This window comes from Antechinus flavipes, chromosome 1 (genome assembly GCF_016432865.1).
Source record: "Antechinus flavipes isolate AdamAnt ecotype Samford, QLD, Australia chromosome 1, AdamAnt_v2, whole genome shotgun sequence".
Lineage (NCBI taxonomy): Eukaryota > Metazoa > Chordata > Mammalia > Dasyuromorphia > Dasyuridae > Antechinus > Antechinus flavipes.
The window spans coordinates 724,920,185-724,939,827 of record NC_067398.1 but is presented as its reverse complement, the minus strand read 5'-3'; the positions used below and the strand labels follow the sequence as shown (position 1 = coordinate 724,939,827).

General features: G+C 45.7%; 1 long non-coding RNA gene and 2 gene segments (V, D, J or C); 2 read left to right on the top strand and 1 right to left on the bottom strand.

The window, feature by feature from the left end:
• Positions 1 to 1,225: 1,225 nt before the first annotated feature.
• Positions 1,226 to 14,512, bottom strand: LOC127545833 (uncharacterized). Its single transcript, XR_007949840.1, has 2 exons — positions 14,403 to 14,512; positions 1,226 to 2,484 (listed from the first exon to the last, which is right to left on the bottom strand). It is a non-coding gene; the product is annotated as an uncharacterized LOC127545833 (long non-coding RNA).
• LOC127545832 (immunoglobulin lambda variable 4-69-like) lies at positions 3,977 to 7,592 on the top strand. The segment is given in 2 exon segments: positions 3,977 to 4,493; positions 4,615 to 7,592. Coding segments are annotated over 2 exon segments (369 nt in total).
• A 1,605-nt stretch (positions 14,513 to 16,117) lies between the features above and the next one.
• On the top strand, positions 16,118 to 16,760 carry LOC127545819 (immunoglobulin lambda variable 4-60-like). The segment is given in 2 exon segments: positions 16,118 to 16,226; positions 16,348 to 16,760. Coding segments are annotated over 2 exon segments (444 nt in total).
• Positions 16,761 to 19,643: the final 2,883 nt, after the last annotated feature.

The following is a 19,643-nucleotide window of genomic DNA, read 5'->3' as shown; positions in this document are numbered from 1 at the left end:
ATGGAAAGCAAATTCTTCCAGGCCAAATATATGAAATCACATAAAACATTTTTCTATATTAACCATGTTGTGAAAGGAAACACAGACCAAATTTCTCATAAATGGAAAAAAAGATAAAAAGACTCTTCTTTGACCTGCATTAAGACTCCATCAGTTCTTTCTCTGGAGATAGAATGTTTCATCATGCGACCTTTGGATTTTCTTGAATCACCACACTGCTGTGAATAGCTAAGTCATTCAGTGTTGACCACTGTAACATTGCTGTTACTATGTACACAATTAGTCTGATTCTGCTCAATTCACTTTTAATCAGTTTGTATAATATGGTTTCCATGTTTTTTCTGAAATCCACATGCTCACCATTTCTTATTGTACAGTAGTATTCCACTGCAATCATATGCCACAGCTTGTCCAACTATTCTTGAATTGGTGACATCTTAATTTCCAATTCTTGCCACCACAAAAAGAATTGCTATAATTCTTTTTTGTACACATGTAGTTTTCCCCTTTGAAAATCTCTTTGAGATATAGACCTAGCCACTGGTATTCCTGGGTCAAAGGGTATGCATAGTTCTGAAGCCCTTTGGACAGAGTTCCAAATGGTTTTCTAGAATTGTGGAACCATTTCACATTTCTTCCAAAAGTACATTAGTGTTCCAGATTTCCCATACCCTCTCCCATACTTGTCATTTTTATTTTCTGTAATATTTGCCAATCTGATGGGTGTGAAGGGTTCCTTCGAGCTGTTCTACTTTGCATTTCTCTATTTAATATTTACACCATTTTTCGTATGACTAAGCATCATTAATGCTTGCTGATGGTTGTAGAGAGATAGTCCTTAACATTTTAAAGGAAACCCCCATTTATTCCTAGGCTCTCTAATGTTTTTAACAAAAATGAGTGTTCTATTTGGTCGCTAGATTTTGCTGCATCAATTGAGATAACCATATGATTTTTCTAAGTTTTATAATTTAGTTGATTATACTGACAGTTTTCCTAATATTGACAAAATCCCTATTTTCCTGGTGTTATAGATCTCACCTGCTCCTAGCATATTATCCTGGTGATAAATTCTTGTAATCTCTTTATTAATAGTTTACTTAAAGTTTTTGCATCAGTATTCTTTGGGAAAAGGGTCTGTCATTTACTTTTCTCTATTTTGGCTTGTCCCGGCTTAGGGAGCAGCATCTTAGTTGTGTCCTAAAAGGAATTGGGTAGACTCACATATTTTTCAAATAGTTTATTTGGAATTAATTGTTCTTTAATGTTTGGCGGAATTCCCTTGTAATACATCAAGCCCCGGACATTTTTCTTGGGGAGCTCACTGATGACTTGTTCCATTTCTTGTACTAAAATGGGGCTGCTTAAGTATTTTGTTTCCTCTTCTGTTAATGTGGACAACGGGTATTTTGGTAATTTCCATTTCATCCATTTCTGTCACATTGTCACATGTACTGGCAGAGTTGAGCAAAAGAGCAGCTAATTGTTGCTTTCGTTTCCTCTTCGCTGGCTTCATGAGCCTCCAGACTTCCTGCCAGCCAAAGCCTGACTGCCATCCCTGGGAAGAAATCCTTGGGAGAAATGGCCCATCTTCCTCAGCACCACCAGCAACCAGTGCTCAGCAGCGCCCCCAAAAGGCAGACAGCCGCATCAAGCAGCGGAGGACCTGGTTCTAGGTCACTCATCCCAAGTCTCCGGGAGGAGAGGAGCTCTCACGGAGGACGGACAGCCGTCCTCAGCAGCTGTCAGCCAAGTGCCCCCCGCAGCGCAGATGAAGCCGTCTGGTTGGAGCAACCAAAGTCCTCGGAGGAATCATGGGAGTTAGTATGGGGGCCACAATCACAACCCCAACCACTCTCCTCCCTCAGGTCCTAAGGGACAATGGGCCAGAGCTTTGAACCCAAACCTGTTCCCAGCCTAAGGTCAAAAAGTAACACAGCGTGAGTAGCTCCTGCAGGTGCTGCAGTCACAGCTTCGGAAAACTGGCAAAGGGGGGACTGGTCCCAAAGAACAAGCTCTGGGGGAGAGTTCTGACCTGTAAGGGACAGGATTTTGTCACTCTAAGTGGTGATGGGAAAGAGGGGGGGGGGTCAGAGAGACAGAGACAGAGACAGAGGCAATAAACTGCTGCTCCCTCAGGCCAGCCAGAGCATTCCATGTGTCCTGCAGCTGAAACTTCCAGGAGAAGGGGAGCCCCTTGAGGTTGGGGCTGTCTACGCTGCTCATTGGGGTCCCCGCCCTCAGCGTGGAGCCCCCACACTAAGCACTGCCCACGTGTGTCCATCATTCCTTGTCTGTGCTCCTCTGGCCGAGGGGGAGGATAAAGGCTTCTTTAGGGGGCTCTGTCCCGGGGAGTCTCCCCGCTTGCACTTGTGTCCCCAGTCTCCTTGCGGCCCCGTCACCTGCCAGGACTGAGGGAACTGGGGACACGAACTCTCTGCTGGGGCCGAGGACATCCTGTCTTTGGGGAAAGTCTGGGAGAACCTGAGGAAAGATGCTGAAGGAGCTGGAGCTGCCGGAAGAGAACAGGGGCCGATCCCTAGAGCTGGGCAGAGGCTCCAGGACAGATGTGGGGCCACAGGTCACAGGGACGGGTGAACAGCTGCCCAGAGAGGGACAAGGGCCCCGGCCTGGCTATGGCCAAACACGCTTGGGGACAGCAGGACTGCTCCATATCCTTCATTCCTAAAAAGTGACGGGGCAGGGGCAGCCAGTGGGGGCAGTGGATAGAGCAGCAGCCCTGAAGGCAGGAGGACCTGAGTTCTAATCTAGCTTCTGATACCTAACACTTCCTGGCTGTGGGACCCTGGGCAAGTCACGTCACCCAAATTTCCTCAGCAAAAAAAAAAAAAAAAAAAAAAGATGGTGCTGAATGGAGCCTTTGTGATTGAAGAGTGATGGAGTATACACACACACACATACACACACACACACACATACACACAGAGACAAACACACACACACACAGACACACACAGACAAACACACACACACATACACACAGACACACACATACACACAGACACACACATTCACACATACACACACACATACACACAGAGACACATACATACACACACATACACACACAGACAAACACACACACACAGACACACACAGACAAACACACACACATACACACAGACAAACACACACACACACAGACACACACATTCACACATACACACACATACACACAGAGACACATACATACACACATACACATACATACACACACATACACACATACACATACATACACACAAACACACACACATACACATACATACACACACATACATACACACAGACACACACACATACACACAGACACATACATACACACATACACACATACACACAGACACACACATTCACACATACACACACATACACACACATACACACATACACACAGAGACACATACATACACACATACACACATACACATACATACACACAGACACACATACACACACATACACATACATACACACAAACACACACATACACACATACACACACATACACATACATACAGACACACACATACACACACATACACACAGAGACACACACATACACACATACACACACATACACACATACACACAGAGACACACACATACACACACATTCACACATACACACATACACACTCAGACACACACATACACACACATACACACACAGACACACACAGACACACACAGACACACACAGACACACACAGACACACACACAGACACACACAGACACACACACTCTCACACACATACACACACATACACACATACACACACAGACACACACATACACACACATACACACACACATACACACACATACACATACAGACACACACATACACACATACACACACAGACACACACATACACACACACAGACACACACATAACACACACACAATATTATCATCCCATTGTCCTCTGCACAGACCCCCCCTTGAGGAACTGGTGACTATTACCAAGAATCTTCTTGCTCTGAGGCCCCTGAGCTTTGCTTAAAAGGGCGGGACAGGGCTGTGGGTGACTCGAGGGCCTGTAGCCACTAGGGGACACTGTGGGACTGTCTCTGGGCAGGCAAAGGGGGCAGGAGGAGCCTGGGGGTCTCAGGGGGGATGAGCCCAGCTGCCTGTGTCTGTGGCTGCTCTGACCCCGGGATCCCTCATGGGTGACGTCTCAGCTGGGCTGGGCAAGGGCTTTCACTGCTCCATCCCCTCCCCCTGGGAGACACGCCTTCCCTGTGGGACCTGGGACCCCACATTTAGGGCCTAGGCTGCTTCAGAAGACCCAGATTTGCATCCAGCCCCCGCCCCCTCCCAGCCCCCTCCCAGGCTCCCAGGGAGAGGATAAGAGGGGCCTGGCAGAGCCCGGACCCAGCTGGTTCTCTCTGGGGAGCAGAGCTCTCGGGGTCCCCTGCACCATGGCCTGGCCTCTCATCTGCCTCCTCCTGCTCACCTGCTGCTCAGGTCAGGGCTGACCCTGCTTGTCCTGCTCCCTCCCCCCTGTCCCAGGCCCTCCTGTGAGGGTCTCCCAGCACCTCCCCCCTCCCTCCTGTGCTGGGACGTTAATGTCTGTCTGTGTTTCCAGGTTCCTTCTCCCAGCCTGTGCTGACTCAGTCTCCCTCCATGTCTGTGTCCCTGGGAGCCACGGCCAGACTCTCCTGCACCCTCAGCAGTCAGCACAAAGGGTACACTATTCGTTGGCACCAGCAGAGCCCGGGAAAGGCCCCCAGATTTGTCATGAGGGTGAACAGTGATGGAAGTGTGAGCAAAGGTGATGGGGTACCCGACCGCTTCTCGGGCTCCAGCTCTGGGGCCAATCGCTACTTGTCCATCAGCGACATCCGGCCTGAGGAGGAGGACGATTATTACTGTGGGGCAAATTATAAGAATGATGGTAACTATGGTTAACACAGTGCTACATTCAGTGGGGAAGTGGGACAAAAACCCCTTGCCAGCCCAGCCCCCCACAGCTGGCCCCGACTTCTGGCGCAGCCCCAGCTGCTAAAGGGCCCTGCGGTTGTGCTTCCTGTTTCTCTGTCTCAGGCTCAGAGCCCAATGTCCAGGACCTGCCCAAGAGCACAGTGAGATAAGTCTCAGAAATAGATCATTTGTCCCCCCATGACCAGCACTTCCCCCCCTTCCCAAACTACTTCCCAGGACACTGACTCCAGGGCAGGGCTTTAGCTGAGCCTTCAGGCTTTAGCTGGTGGAGGGGGGGGAGGGGCCCTGCCTCCCTGAGGCTGCCATGGCCGGGCCCTTGTCAAGTAAAGGTTCTTTGAGGTTTCCATTGGCTCCCACAAATGACACGCCCACATAATTCTACAAAGAGATTTAATAAAGACACTCAAAGCAAAGACAAAACTATATAAACCACCTGTTTATATCCTTCAACAATATATCAGTTGGGGAATGACTTGAATTCTTATCGATCTGACTTCATTCTCTCTATTTATTTTTAAATGAGGCCTTTGTCAGAAACATTTTTTGTAAAATTGGTTTCCCCGTTTTCTGCTTCCCTTTTAATTTTGATTGAATTGGCTTTGCTTGTCCAAAAAAAAATTATTTTCATGTAACCAAAATTATTCATGTTTTGTGTCCTAATGTTCTCTGTCTCTTGTTTAGCCATAAGTTTCTCCCTTCTCCAAAGATGTGATGGATAAACAATTCTTTGTTTTCCTTATTTACTTTGTATAGAATCTTTTAGGTCTAAATCAGGAATCCATTTTGACCTTATCTTGGTATGGGATGTGAATCACTGGTCCATGCCTCATTTCTGCAATACTCTTTCCCACTTTTCCCAGCAGTTTTTGCCAAATAGTGAGCTATTAACCAAGAAGCTGGAGGTTGGGGAGTTATCAAAGAGTAGATTACCATGGATACATGCCTTGTGTACCTTACCTAGTTCACTAATCCACCACTCTTTTTTCTTAGTACCAAATGGTACTAATGCCACTTATAATACAGGTTTAGATATGGCATGATTAAGGTACCATCCTATGCATTTTTTTTTCATTAATTCCTTTGATATTCTTGACCTTTTTAATTAAATCTTGCTTGCATTCACCTTCATAGCATTTCTTGTATATACCTACTTTTTTTCCCTGGCACCGCTACCACCCTGGTAGAGACTCTCATCACTTCATACTTGGACTTCTACAATAGCCTGTTAGTTGCCTCAACTCTTTGCTTCAAATCCATTCCCACTCCAGTCCATCCTCCATGCTGCTACCCAAATCATCATTCTAAAGTGCAAGTCTCCTCTATTTAATAAACTCTTGTGTCTCTTCAGTATCTACAAGATCAGACATAACATTCTCATTTTAAATCCCTTAATAACCCCCAATCAAATACCAAACTTGAAATTCTAAAAATAAAAGATAAATTAATAAATTAATAGTGTGTGCTATTAGCTTGGCAACTTGAAAACTTGCTCACAGTGATGAAATATTTAGCTGCTTCTGCTTCATAAAAGTATTTTGCTGACTTGTCAATGTATTTTTCAGTTTTAATATTTTATCTTTTCTCACTTCTCCAAACAAACAATCATATTTATCTTTATGTTGAGTTTCATAGTGTTCACGCAAATTATATTCTTTGAACATAGAATATAGTGTCTGGTATATCAGACATCCAGCTGTCTCCTTGTACTGCATGGAAAAGTAATCCTAAGTCCACTGTTCTTTGAATATCCTACACTCTGAGTCAAGTTTTCTTTTTCTTGACATCATTATTTCCTAGGCATTCCAAATTGCTTTTAGTAAAATACCAATATACATATACAGCGCCACAAAAACAATATACCAGCAATAACTTTGCCCACACAGAGAGATACAGACTGTAATGCCCAACTTCCTCCAAGCTGCCTCTGTGCTGTGATGCCTCTGTTTCTCTACTCTCTCTCTCATCTTCACACACCCACTTCTGATCTTCACTGCTGCAGTGAATTCCCCCTGCAGCGGCCGTGACATGCACAGCATGCACTCTACATCCCCTGCGTCTGTCTCTTGTGGTGGCTGTTGTTACTGTACAAGGCTGCAGGCTGTCAGTTCTCCATCTTCTGCAACTCTCTCCCTTCCCCACACCACACACCCCAGCCTGGGAACTCACCTCACCTTGGTATCACCTCACACTCTGTCTCTGCAGCCTCAGCCCAGGGCCGGAAGTGTGCATTGCTAACACGAGTTTAGATCCAACGTCACTTCCGGTCTGATTTTGCCATAACCCGGTGGGCCACATAAACATCCTCAGAGGGCCGCATCTGGCCCGTCAGCTGTAGTTTGAGAACCCCTGGTCTAGCTCATGGGGATGGTTTCAGCCACACACAACGGCCATGCTCCTGCATCCCCCCTTCCAAAGCACAAGGGGCTGTGGGATGCTACAGAATCCCCTGGTGATGTCCAAGTGTCTGTCAGGAAGTGAGCTAAGCCCCCATTACACCTATCAGCATGAAGGGTACCTGTTAAGAGACAGGTCAGTTCTCTGGGAGCCTCCCCAGCTGTGGATCACAGTATATGAAAAAGTTGCAGGGCAGCCTTTGCTGACACAGGTGTTGGCGACTGGGAATGAGCTAAATTGGAGGCAGAGGGAAGAGGGGAGAGGTCAGACAACACAACGGCCTCTCAGGCTCCTTGTATCATCCTCTGATATGAGGAGATCCATTCTACAGGTTTGGTTTGGATCTCCAGCAACCATTGTCAGGTACCTCCCATGTATTCCAACAGGTACCCCTCCCACACTTTACTTCACCCCCCTTCCTCACTCCCCCTTCCCTCTCCCCTCCCCCCCGACAGCCTCTTTGAGGCAGGGACACCTTGGCTGTTGTCTTGGTATTCCTGATGCATTGTACATAGGAGAGGCTGAAGGGATGGCTCATTGGTTCATTGATTGGCTGAACATACAGGACACAGTGAGTTCTGAGAGTGTGTGGACAGGGATCAAAGCAGGCCTAGGAGCTCAGGCAAAAGAGCTCTTTGTGCTCCATGACGACCTGAGAGGAGGCTGGCTTGGCCCAGGGATAAAGGAGGAATCCCTAGAAGAAGGAACTCCAGGTTTCTAGGAGGCCCTGGGGCACTATCAGGCTGTGACCAGGAAGGGAAGGCCGGGCTCTGGGGAGAATCTGGGGTCCAGGACATGTGGAAGCCTGCAGGTGAGAAGCAAAGACTTCAGATTCTGGAGGCCCTCATGGCTCCCTCTCTGCTGGCTGAGGGTGGTGGGGGCAAAGCCCCAGGCCAGATGAGGGGACTGAGGAGCAGTAGGGTCTGGGACCCTGAAGCTGCAGCTCAAGGGCTGGCTCTGCTTTTGGGAAGGGGAACAGAGCAGCCATCAGGGGCCTCCTTCATTTGCTGAGGCTCCTGAGGTTTGCCTCCAAGATGGGGCCAGATGGGGATCCTAGAGCCAACAAGGGCATTGAGGGGCTAGTCTAGGACAGGCAGGGGACCATGGGGAGCCCAAGGGTCTCAGGTGGGGATCAGTTCAGCTGGCTGGGGCTGGGGGCTGCTTGCTATAATCACTCAGTTGGAGCATCTCAGCCAGGCTGGGCCAAGAAGGATTACCAAGCAACCATTGTTAGGTGACTCTTGTGTATTCCAACAGGAACCTCTCCCCACTTTCTACCAAGGGCTACCAAGAACTTCAGGCCCGCCCAGAGCTCTGTTCATGCTGCTGCAGCCTGGGTGTGACCTCAGGTTGTAAATGAGAGACCACACTCAGTCCATTGCCCTCCTTCTTCAAATGTGAAAATGTCACCCTTGCACCTGTGACAAGGTCTGCCTTGATTCCCTTACGGGAGGCTTCCAGAGTAGGAGGGAGTGTAAAGGGCCTGCTTGGGAGTATGTGAGAGCAAAGTGATTGTGGGACAAGGGAATGGAGGCCAGAAGGATGTCTCAGTACTTGAGACCCATCTGTCCTGGAGAGAGTGAAGTTGATGAGCCACATCAGAGGAGCCTCACATGGACAATGAGGTGAGGAAGAGAAAGCCAAGAGGAAAATGTTCCCATTTAGAGAGGAATCACGTGGGCTTCCAGCTGCAGCAGGAGCCTAGTCTGGCAATCACAACAGCAATAAAAGGGGTAATAATCACTATGAACCTCTCCCCTACCACATTCAGTCCAGCATTCTGGCCTGACAAGGACTTTGATAAGAAAACTGTCCCCAGAGACTCCAAAATGTTGATATCCACACTTTCTGGGAGAGTTAAATATTTGAAATAAAGTAGATACCGAACAATGAAAAAATGGCCAGACCAATTGTAGTATATTAATGGAGCAGAACACTAGTGCACTGGAAGAGATGTGTGTGAACAACAAAGAATTATGGAAAGACCTATATGATCAGATACAGATTAAAGTAATCAGAGCCACAAAAACAATATGGACAATAATGGCAACAATGTAAATGAAAAGAACTGAACCAAAGACTCAAAAGCAAATGTAGCAAAATGAAGTAATCAGAGCCACAAAAACAATATGCACAATGATGGCAACAATGTAAATGAAAAGAACTGAGCCAAAGAATCAAAAATAAATGTAGCCAAACGATGGAGGTCAAGTGGGACCTGAATGAAGACATCAGGCAAGACATCCCTAGTCCACCCCGTCCTGGAGATGTCCCTCATTGCACATGTTCTCAGACAGTTTTAAGGTATTGATAAGTTGTGCTGGATTTTTTTCACTTCTTAAAAAAACGCTATTTGTGATATGAAAGGGCTCTCAGGCAGGGAAAGGGGAATAGGGAGATATATGTAAAATACTGTGGTGATATAAGAAACAGAAAAATACACAAAAATTATTTTTACAAATGAGAAAACAATATAAAAAATTAAAAGTGTGGAGACTGGATGAGTTACTTGACATCTCAGTCATCCTGTGACCTCCTGGATTTGTTTCAGTGACATTTCCTTGAATCTACATCAGATAAGCCGATATCCTCATTTTTTTGTTCAATTACAAAAAGGCAGTCGTGTTTCCCCCACAAAAAAATTAAATGTAAAAGAATAATAAGATAGAAATTTATCCTCAGATGGATTCTCTGTGAACCGCATCATACATGACGAGAACAAGACAGCCATCAACATAACAGTACTATTAATAGCAGCCTCAAAGTTCAACTCCAACTCATTTCCATATCAAGGTGGGGAATGTGGGGAGAACTGAGAATGAGAAAGGAAAGGTGTGTATTGAAGGCAACCTACAGGATGAGGAATTTGTGTGGCTGGAGACAGCTTTGGTAGCTGTGATTACCTCCCAGGAAGCCAGAAATGCCAGTTTCTGGGTTCTGGAGATACCACTAATTGCTTTGCCAACCAGAACTAATGGGATGCAACTGTTCCTCTGAATCTCAGAAATTCCCCAGACTCACCACACAAGCTGTCATGATCATTGATTTATCAGAGAGAACAAAAGAGCATCGGATCTCTTTATGTTACAGTACCCAAGATGGCAAGGTCCTTTGGAACAAAACAAAAAGGCACTCCATTGTCTCTTGCTCTAAAGGTTCCCATGCAGATGGTCCTAATGTCCAAAGATGACAAACTATGAGGGCATAAGAAATAGACTGAAGACATGGGAACTCTCATTATCTACCAATACTATTTTACTTTACTTTTTATGAAAAATGCTTAGGTTTATTCTTTTTTTTGGAATAATTTTTCATTTTCTTCCCAATTTCATGAAAAAACAATTTATCACATCCATTATTTAAATGTTTGAGTTCCAAATTCTTTCCCTTTCTCTTTTTCTTCCCCATTCCCTCAATTGTTGCAGGCCAAATATGTGAAAACACATAAAACATTTCTATATTAATCATGTTGTGAAAGGAAACACAGACCAAATTTCTTATAAAAGGAAAAAAAAAGATAAAAATATCTGCTTTGACCTGCATTAAGACCCCATCAGTTCTTTCTCTGGAGATAGAATGTTTCATCATGACACGTTTGGGATTTTCTTGGATCACCGCACTGCTGGAATAGCTAAGTCATTCATCATTGATCATTGTAACGTTGCTGTCACTATGTACAACATAGTCTGGTTCTGCTCAAATGACTTTAAATCAGTTTGTATAACATGGTTTTCATGTTTTTCTGAAATCTTCATGCTTGCCATTTCTTATTGCACAATAGTATTCCACTGCAATCATCTGCCTCAGCTAGTCCAACTGTTCTTGAATTGGTGGACATCTCAATTTCCAATTCTTTGCCACCACAAAAAAGTTGCTATAAATATTTTTGTACACATCCAATTTTTCCCCTCTATAAAATCTCTTTGCGATATAGACCTAGTCACTGGTATTCTGGAACAAGGGTATTCGTAGTTCTGAAGCCCTTTGGACAGAGTTCCAAATGGCTTTCTAGAATGTTTGAACTGCTTCACATTTCTACCAGGACTACATTAGTGTACCCAATTTCCCATATACTCTCCCATACTTGTCATTCTTATTTTCTGTAATATTAGCCAATCTGATAGATGTGAAGAGTTCCTCAGAGTTGTTCTACTTTGCATTTCTCTATTCAATCGTTAGACTATTTTTTTCAAGTGACTCTAGATAGCTTTAATTTCTTCTTCAGAAAATCACCTGTTCATCTTCTTGAAGAATTTGTCAATTGGGGAATGATTTTATTTTTATAAATTTGATTTGTATTCTTATAAATTTTGATTATATATTTGAAAAATAAGCTCTTCGAACATAATAAAGATGACAATACTCCCTAAACTAATCTATTTATTTAGTGCTATACCAATCAGACTTCCAAGAAAATATTTTATTGATCTAGAAAAAATAACAACAAAATTCATATGGAACAATAAAAAGTCGAGAATCTCAAGGGAATTAATGAAAAAAAAAATCAAATGAAGGTGGCCTATCTGTACCTGATCTAAAATTATATTATAAAGCAGCAGTCACCAAAACCATTTGGTATTGGCTAAGAAATAGATTAGTGGATCAGTGGAAAAGGCTAGGCTCACAAGACAGAATAGTCAATTATAGCAATCTAGTGTTTGACAAACCCAAAGCCCCTAACTTCTGGGAAAAGAATTCATTATTTGATAAAAACTGCTGGGATAATTGGAAATTAGTATGGCAGAAATTAGGCATGGACCCACACTTAACACCATATACCAAGATAAGATCAAAATGGGTCCATGACCTAGGCATAAAGAACGAGATTATAAATAAATTAGAGGAACATAGAATAGTTTATCTCTCAGACTTGTGGAGGAGAAAGAAATTTGTGACCAAAGATGAACTAGAGACCATTACTGATCACAAAATAGAAATTTTGATTACATCAAATTAAAAAGCCTTTGTACAAATAAAACTAATGCAAACAAGATTAGAAGGGAAGCAACAAACTGGGAAAACATTTTCACAGTTAAAGGTTCTGATAAAGGCCTCATTTCCAAAATATATAGAGAATTGACTCTAATTTATAAGAAATCAAGCCATTCTCCAATTGATAAATGGTCAAAGGATATGAACAGACAATTTTCAGAGGATGAAATTGAAACTATTACCACTCATATGAAAGAGTGTTCCAAATCATTATTGATCAGAGAAATGCAAATTAAGACAACTCTGAGATACCACTACACACCTGTCAGATTGGCTAAGATGACAGGAAAAAATAATGATGAATGTTGGAGGGGATGCGGGAAAACTGGGACACTAATGCATTGTTGGTGGAGTTGTGAACGAATCCAACCATTCTGGAGAGCAATCTGGAATTATGCCCAAAAAATTATCAAATTGTGCATACCCTTTGATCCAGCAGTGTTTCTATTGGGTTTATATCCCAAAGAAATACTAAAGAAGGGAAAGGGACCTGTATGTGCCAAAATGTTTGTAGCAGCCCTGTTTGTAGTGGCTAGAAACTGGAAAATGAATGGATGCCCATCAATTGGAGAATGGCTGGGTAAATTGTGGTATATGAATGTTATGGAATATTATTGTTCTGTAAGAAATGACCAGCAGAATGAATACAGAGAGGACTGGAGAGACTTACATGAACTGATGCTAAGTGAAATGAGCAGAACCAGGAGATCATTATACACTTTGACAACGATATTGTATGAGGACATATTTTGATGGAAGTGGATTTCTTTGACAAAGAGACCTGAGTTTCAATTGATAAATGACAGACAAAAGCAGCTACACCCAAAGAAAGAACACTCGGAAAGGAATGTGAACTATCTGCATTTTTGTTTTTCTTCTCGGGTTATTTATACCTTCTGAATCCAATTCTCCCTATGCAACAAGAGAACTGTTCGGTTCTGCAAACATATATTGTATCTAGGATATACTCCAACATATAAAGGACTGCTTGCCATCTAGGGGAGGGGGTGGAGGGAGGGAGGGAAAAAAAATCGGAACAGAAACGAGTGTCAATATAAAGTAATTATTAAATAAAAATTAAATTAAAAAAAAGATAAAAAAAAAAAGAAAAATAAGCTCTTTATCAGAGAAACATGCTGTAAAAATACACTCTGCAGGTTTCTGCTTTCCTTCTAACTTTAATTGAATTAATTTTGTTTGTGCAAAAATGTAATCAAAATTATTCACTTTACCTGCCATGTTTTGTCCTCCTAAATATTATTGGTCTAGGTGCATGTTTTAACAGTCAAGTCATTTTCCTCTTTTCGTATCCCTTGGAATGATTGGGCATCGAACAAAAATACTACAGTGGACAAATTACCGAAACCAAGATTCAAGATGTACTTGATAATTTATTAATCCAAATGAAGTTTTATCTTTGAAATTTTAAGCATCAAAGACATCGGAGGGAGAGACAACATGGAGAGCCGGCAAATCAAAGGACTGCCCCTGCACTGACCACCATCTCCTCACAGACTCTCACGGGACCCTGGACTCAGGAACTTTGGGAATAGCGGCGCTTCATGAGCCTCCAGACTTCCTGCCAGCCAAAGCCTGACTGCCATCCCTGGGGAGAAATCCCTTCGGAGAAATGACCCATCTTCCTCAGCACCACCAGCAACCAGTGCTCAGCAGCGTCCCCAAAAGGCAGACAGCCGCATCGAGCAGCGGAGGTTTTCCATATGATCTGCAGCCAAAATTTTCAGGAGAACGGGAGCCCTTGAGGTTGGGGCTGTCTGAGCTGCTCATTGGGGTCCCCGCCCTCAGCGTGGAGCCCCCACACTAAGCACTGCCCACGTGTGTCCATCATTCCTTGTCTGTGCTCCTCTGGCTGAGGGGGAGGATAAAGGCTTCTTTAGGGGGGTCTGTCCGGGGGAGTCTCCCCGCTTGCACTTGCGTCCCAAGTCTCCTTGTGGCCCCGTCACCTGCCAGGACTGAGGGAACTGGGGACACAAACTCTCTGCTGGGGCTGAGGACATCCTGTCTTTGGGGAAAGTCTGGGAGAACCTGAGGAAAGATGCTGAAGGAGCTGGAGCCGCCGGAAGAGAACAGGGGCCGATCCCTAGAGCTGGGCAGAGGCTCCAGGACAGATGTGGGGCCACAAGTCACAGGGATGGGAGAACACCTGCCCAGAGAGGGACAAGGGCCCCGGCCTGGCTATGGCCAAACACGCTTGGGGACAGCAGGACTGCTCCATCTCCTTCATTCCTGAAAAGTGACGGGGCAGGGGCAGCCAGTGGGGGCAGTGGATAGAGCAGCAGTCCTGAAGGCAGGAGGAAGTGAGTTCTAATCTAGCTTCTGATACCTAACACTTCCTGGCTGTGGGACCCTGGGCAAGTCACGTCATCCAAATTACCTCAGCAAAAAAAAATGATGGTGCTGAATGGAGCATTTGTGATTGAAGAGTGATGGAGTATATACACACACACACACACACACACACACACACACACACATACACACACATACACATACATACATACACACATACACACACATACATACACACACACATACACATACACACACATACACACACATACATACACACATACACACACATACACACATACACACACATACACACATACATACACACATACACATACACACACATACACATACACACACATACACACACATACACACACATACACATACACACATACACACATACACACACACATACACACACATACACACACATACACACATACACACACATACACACACATACACACATACACACACATACACACATACATACACACACATACACACACACATACACACACATACACACACATACACACATACACACATACATACACATACACACATACACACATACACACATACACACACATACACACATACACACACATACACACATACACACATACACACACACACATACACACACATAACACACACATACACACACATACACACACACAAACATACACACACACACATACACACACATACACACACATACACATACACACATACACACATACACATACACATACACACACATACACACATACACACATACACACATACACACACATACACACACATACACACATACACACACATACACACATACATACACACACATACACACACACATACACACACACATACACACACATACACACATACACACACATACACACATACATACACATACACACATACACACATACACACACATACACACCCCCACACACCAAACACAGATTCACACATAACACACACAAAATATTATCATCCCATTGTCCTCTGCACAGACCCCCCCTTGTGGAACTGGTGACCATTACCAAGAATCTTCTTGCTCTGAGGCCCCTGAGCTTTGCTTAAAAGGGCGGGACAGGGCTGTGGGTGACTCGAGGGCCTGCAGCCACTAGGGGACACTGTGGGACTGTCTCTGGGCAGGCAAAGGGGGCAGGAGGAGCCTGGGAGTCTCAGGGGGGATGAGCCCAGCTGCCTGTGTCTGTGGCTGCTCTGACCCCCGGGATCCTTCAAGAGCGACATCTCAGCTGGGCTGGGCAAGGGCTTTCACTGCTCCATCCCCTCCCCCTGGGAGACACGCCTTCCCCATGGGACCTGGGACCCCACATTTAGGACTCAAGGTGTGGTTTAAAAAACCAAATTTGCATCCAGACCCCACCCACCCCCAGCCCATCCCAGGCTCCCAGGGAGAGGATAAGAGGGGCCTGGCAGAGCCCAGACCCAGCTGGTTCTCTTTGGGGAGCAGAGCTCTTGGGGTCCCCTGCACCATGGCCTGGCCTCTCGTCTGCCTCCTCCTGCTCACCTGCTGCACAGGTCAGGGCTGACCCTGCTTGTCCTGCTCCCTCCCCCCTGTCCCGGGGTCTCCTGTGAGGGTCTCCCAGCACCTCCCCCCTCCCTCCTGTGCTGGGACGTTAATGTCTGTCTGTGTTTCCAGGTTCCTTCTCCCAGCCTGTGCTGACTCAGGCTCCCTCCATGTCTGCGTCCCTGGGAGCCACGGTCAAACTCTCCTGCACCCTCAGCAGTCAGCATAGCAATTACCCAATTGCATGGCACCAGCAGAGCCCGGGAAAGGCCCCTCGGTACCTCATGTATGTCAGCAGTGGTGGATATGTAGACAAGGGCGAGGGGGTCCCCGACCGCTTCTCGGGCTCCGGCTCTGGGGCCAATCGCTACTTGTCCATCAGCAACATCCAGCCTGAGGATGAAGGCGATTACTACTGTGGGACAGGTGATGGTAGTGGTGGTTTACACAGTGCTACATTCAGTGGGGAAGTGGGACAAAAACCCCCCTGCCAGCCCAGCCCCCGCCCCCCTGCTGGCCCCGACTTCTGACACAGCCCCAGCTGCTAAAGGGCCCTGAGTTTGTGCTTCCTCTTTCTCTGTCTCAGGCTCAGAGTCTAGTGTCCAGGACTTGCCCATGAGCACACTGAGAGTAAGTCCCAGAAATGGAGCATTTATCTCCCCTGAACAGCACTTTGCTGCTTCCCAGGGCACTGACTCCAGGGCGGGCTTTAGCTGAGCCTTCAGGCTATGGTAGTGGAGGGGGCTGAGGGGCCCTGGCTCCCTGAGGCTGCCAAGGCCAGGCCCTTGTAGAGTGAAGGCTCTTTGAGGTTCCCATTGGCTCCTACCAAGTGACACAGCCACATAAATCTACACAGAGATTTAATAAAAAAGCTCCAAGAAGAGGCAAAACCTTATAAAGGGAGCCCAGAGAGGTGGGGAGAGTTCTAGAAATCGTCAGCAGATCGGGGGAGCCCCAGCTATAGAATCAACATCTGGGGGAGGCCCGGCTCTAGAAACAGCAGCTGGGGGAGCCCGGGGTGGCCAGGCGAGTTCCCATTGGGAAGGGTCCCAGACAGGGCGTCCTCTCCATGACTCCGACTCCGACCAGGAGCCAGACTGTCCCTGTGAAATGTCTCAGCACAAGAAGGCATCCTACCGGAAGACCTGGCAAAGTCCGAGTCCTTCCATAAGGCTCTGGCAGGGGGGATGACCCTCCATGACTCCGGGACAATCTGCCCCCACAGTGGCCGGTTCTGGGGGTCCCCAGGCAGCTGACCGTGGTCCTCCTGGAGACTCTGGCCAGCATCGCACAGGGAGGTTTCCTTCCCATTCTCCAGACCAGCTGCTCTCGAACATCCTGAGGGTCAGTTACATGTGGTTCAGCGGCTGGTTCTAGAGCAGGTCGTGTTGTAAGTCTCGGGCCTGGGTTTGGATAATCCAGTCCTGGGATTTCTCATCCTTTCAGCCCTCGCAGCTCTCCCTGAGAGCAGGCTTGTGGGTCTAAGGTGACCCCCGGACACTTGCCATGGCCCATGAAACCACAACCACGGACACCATGGAGGGGAAGCAAAGCCACTACAAAGGAGGCGGGAACCCCGAGGACGGGGCCGGCTGCCGACCATCCCTGCCCGAGAGCTGCTCCCTGCTGTTAGCCAGCGCCCCCTCCCCAAGGGGCCGTGACCAGGATCTGCTGAGGGCAGCCTGGACCCTGAAACTCTGCCCCCCATGCTGATAATGAGGGCAGCTCTTGTCCAGCTCTGCCAGCCAGGCAGAGGCTACAACCCCCCGCTCTGGGTGATATCGCCCTGGCATTCGAGGCTCTCGCCCCACACAAGCCATTGTCAGTGCCAAAGGTTTAGGCCTCCAGCTCAACTAAAAAGTCCCTTTAGGGAAAAGTGCCCTCTACTGGTGTTCCAGAGAGAAGGCTGGCGCTGGGAGCATGAAGAGCTGAGTTCCAATCTGCCCTCAGACAATTATGAATAGTTTCAATCTTGATAAATCCGCCTTTCTTGTCTGTTAAACAGGTATAACAGCCCCTACCTCCTGTTGCTGTTTTGAGGATAAAATGAGACGGTAAAACATATCAAGCTCTATTTTCATGTTGTTACGATCGCTAAGTCCACCAGTCCCCCTGACAGAGAACTTCCCCTGGAATACCACAAGGTGATGGTTCTGTGTGGCTCCAAATAACACAAACAGTTGCTCCAAGTCCTGGGAATAATCGGCCCAAGGGCATGCGTTCCTCAAAACTGGCTTTTATGGAAGTGATGTCACTCACCAAGTGGTCAGAAAAAGCAATGCAAGGACACTCCCAAGGTCTCTCTGAAGAACGTTAGAATCGATTGTATGACATGGCAGAGTCTGGCCCGGGACCTCCCCGCTTGGCGTGCCCTCCTCAGAGAAGGCGCCACGCTCCGTGGGCAAAGCAGACCTGAACTGGCTCAGAAAAAATGCCAGATGTGCAAAGTCAGAGAATCCCCCCCAGATGTTCAGAGGGACGTTTGTCTCTGAGCTGTGACCTCTGGCATTGTCTGGTCAGCCACGGTTGGACGCCACGTTGGTCCTCCTGGAGAACAAAGCACAACCACCGCCCATCTGTGCAACAGTGATGAACAGACCCTGGAGAAACTCTCGAGGGTCAGGGAGAAGCGGGGGCACCCACTGGCGGTCCTCGGGGAGGGGCCACATAGCCCTGGAAAATTTTGCTTAGGGAGTTCACTGTTGACTTGTTCAATTTCTTTTCCTAAAATGGGTTTATTTAAGTATTTTGCTTCTTTTTCTGCTAATTTGGACAATTGATATTTTTGTAATTTCCATTTCAGTCATTTCAATGATGTTGTCAGATATACTGGCACAGTTGAACAAAATAGTTACTAATTGTTGCTTTCATTTCCTGTTTATTGGCAGTAATTCATTTTTCATTTTTGATCCTGGTAATTTGGTTTTCTTTTTTCTTTATCTAATCAAATAAACCAAAGCTTTACCTATTCTGTTGTCTTTTTATCATAAAATCAAATCTTACTTTTATTTCTTAGTCCAATAATTTTCTTACTTTTAACTTTATTAATCTCTTTATTAATCTCTTCTTGGTATTCAGAATTTTAAAGTTAGCATTTAATTGGAGTTTTAAAATTTATTATTTTTCTAGATTTCTAAAATTAACTGCCTAATACACTGATCTCCTCTTTCTTTATTTTATTTATGTAAGGATTTAAAGAAATAAGGACTGCTTTGGCTGTATCCCATAAATTTTGGCATATTTTTTAATTGCTGTTTTTTTTGGATAAAATGACAGTTTCTCTGATTTGTTGTTTGACCTACTCATACTTTAGAATTATACTGATTAGTTTCCAATTAGTTTTTTAATCTATCTTTCCTTTATTTCATGTAATATTTATGACATCATGATCTGGAAATGATTCATTTAATATTTCTGCTTTTCTGCAT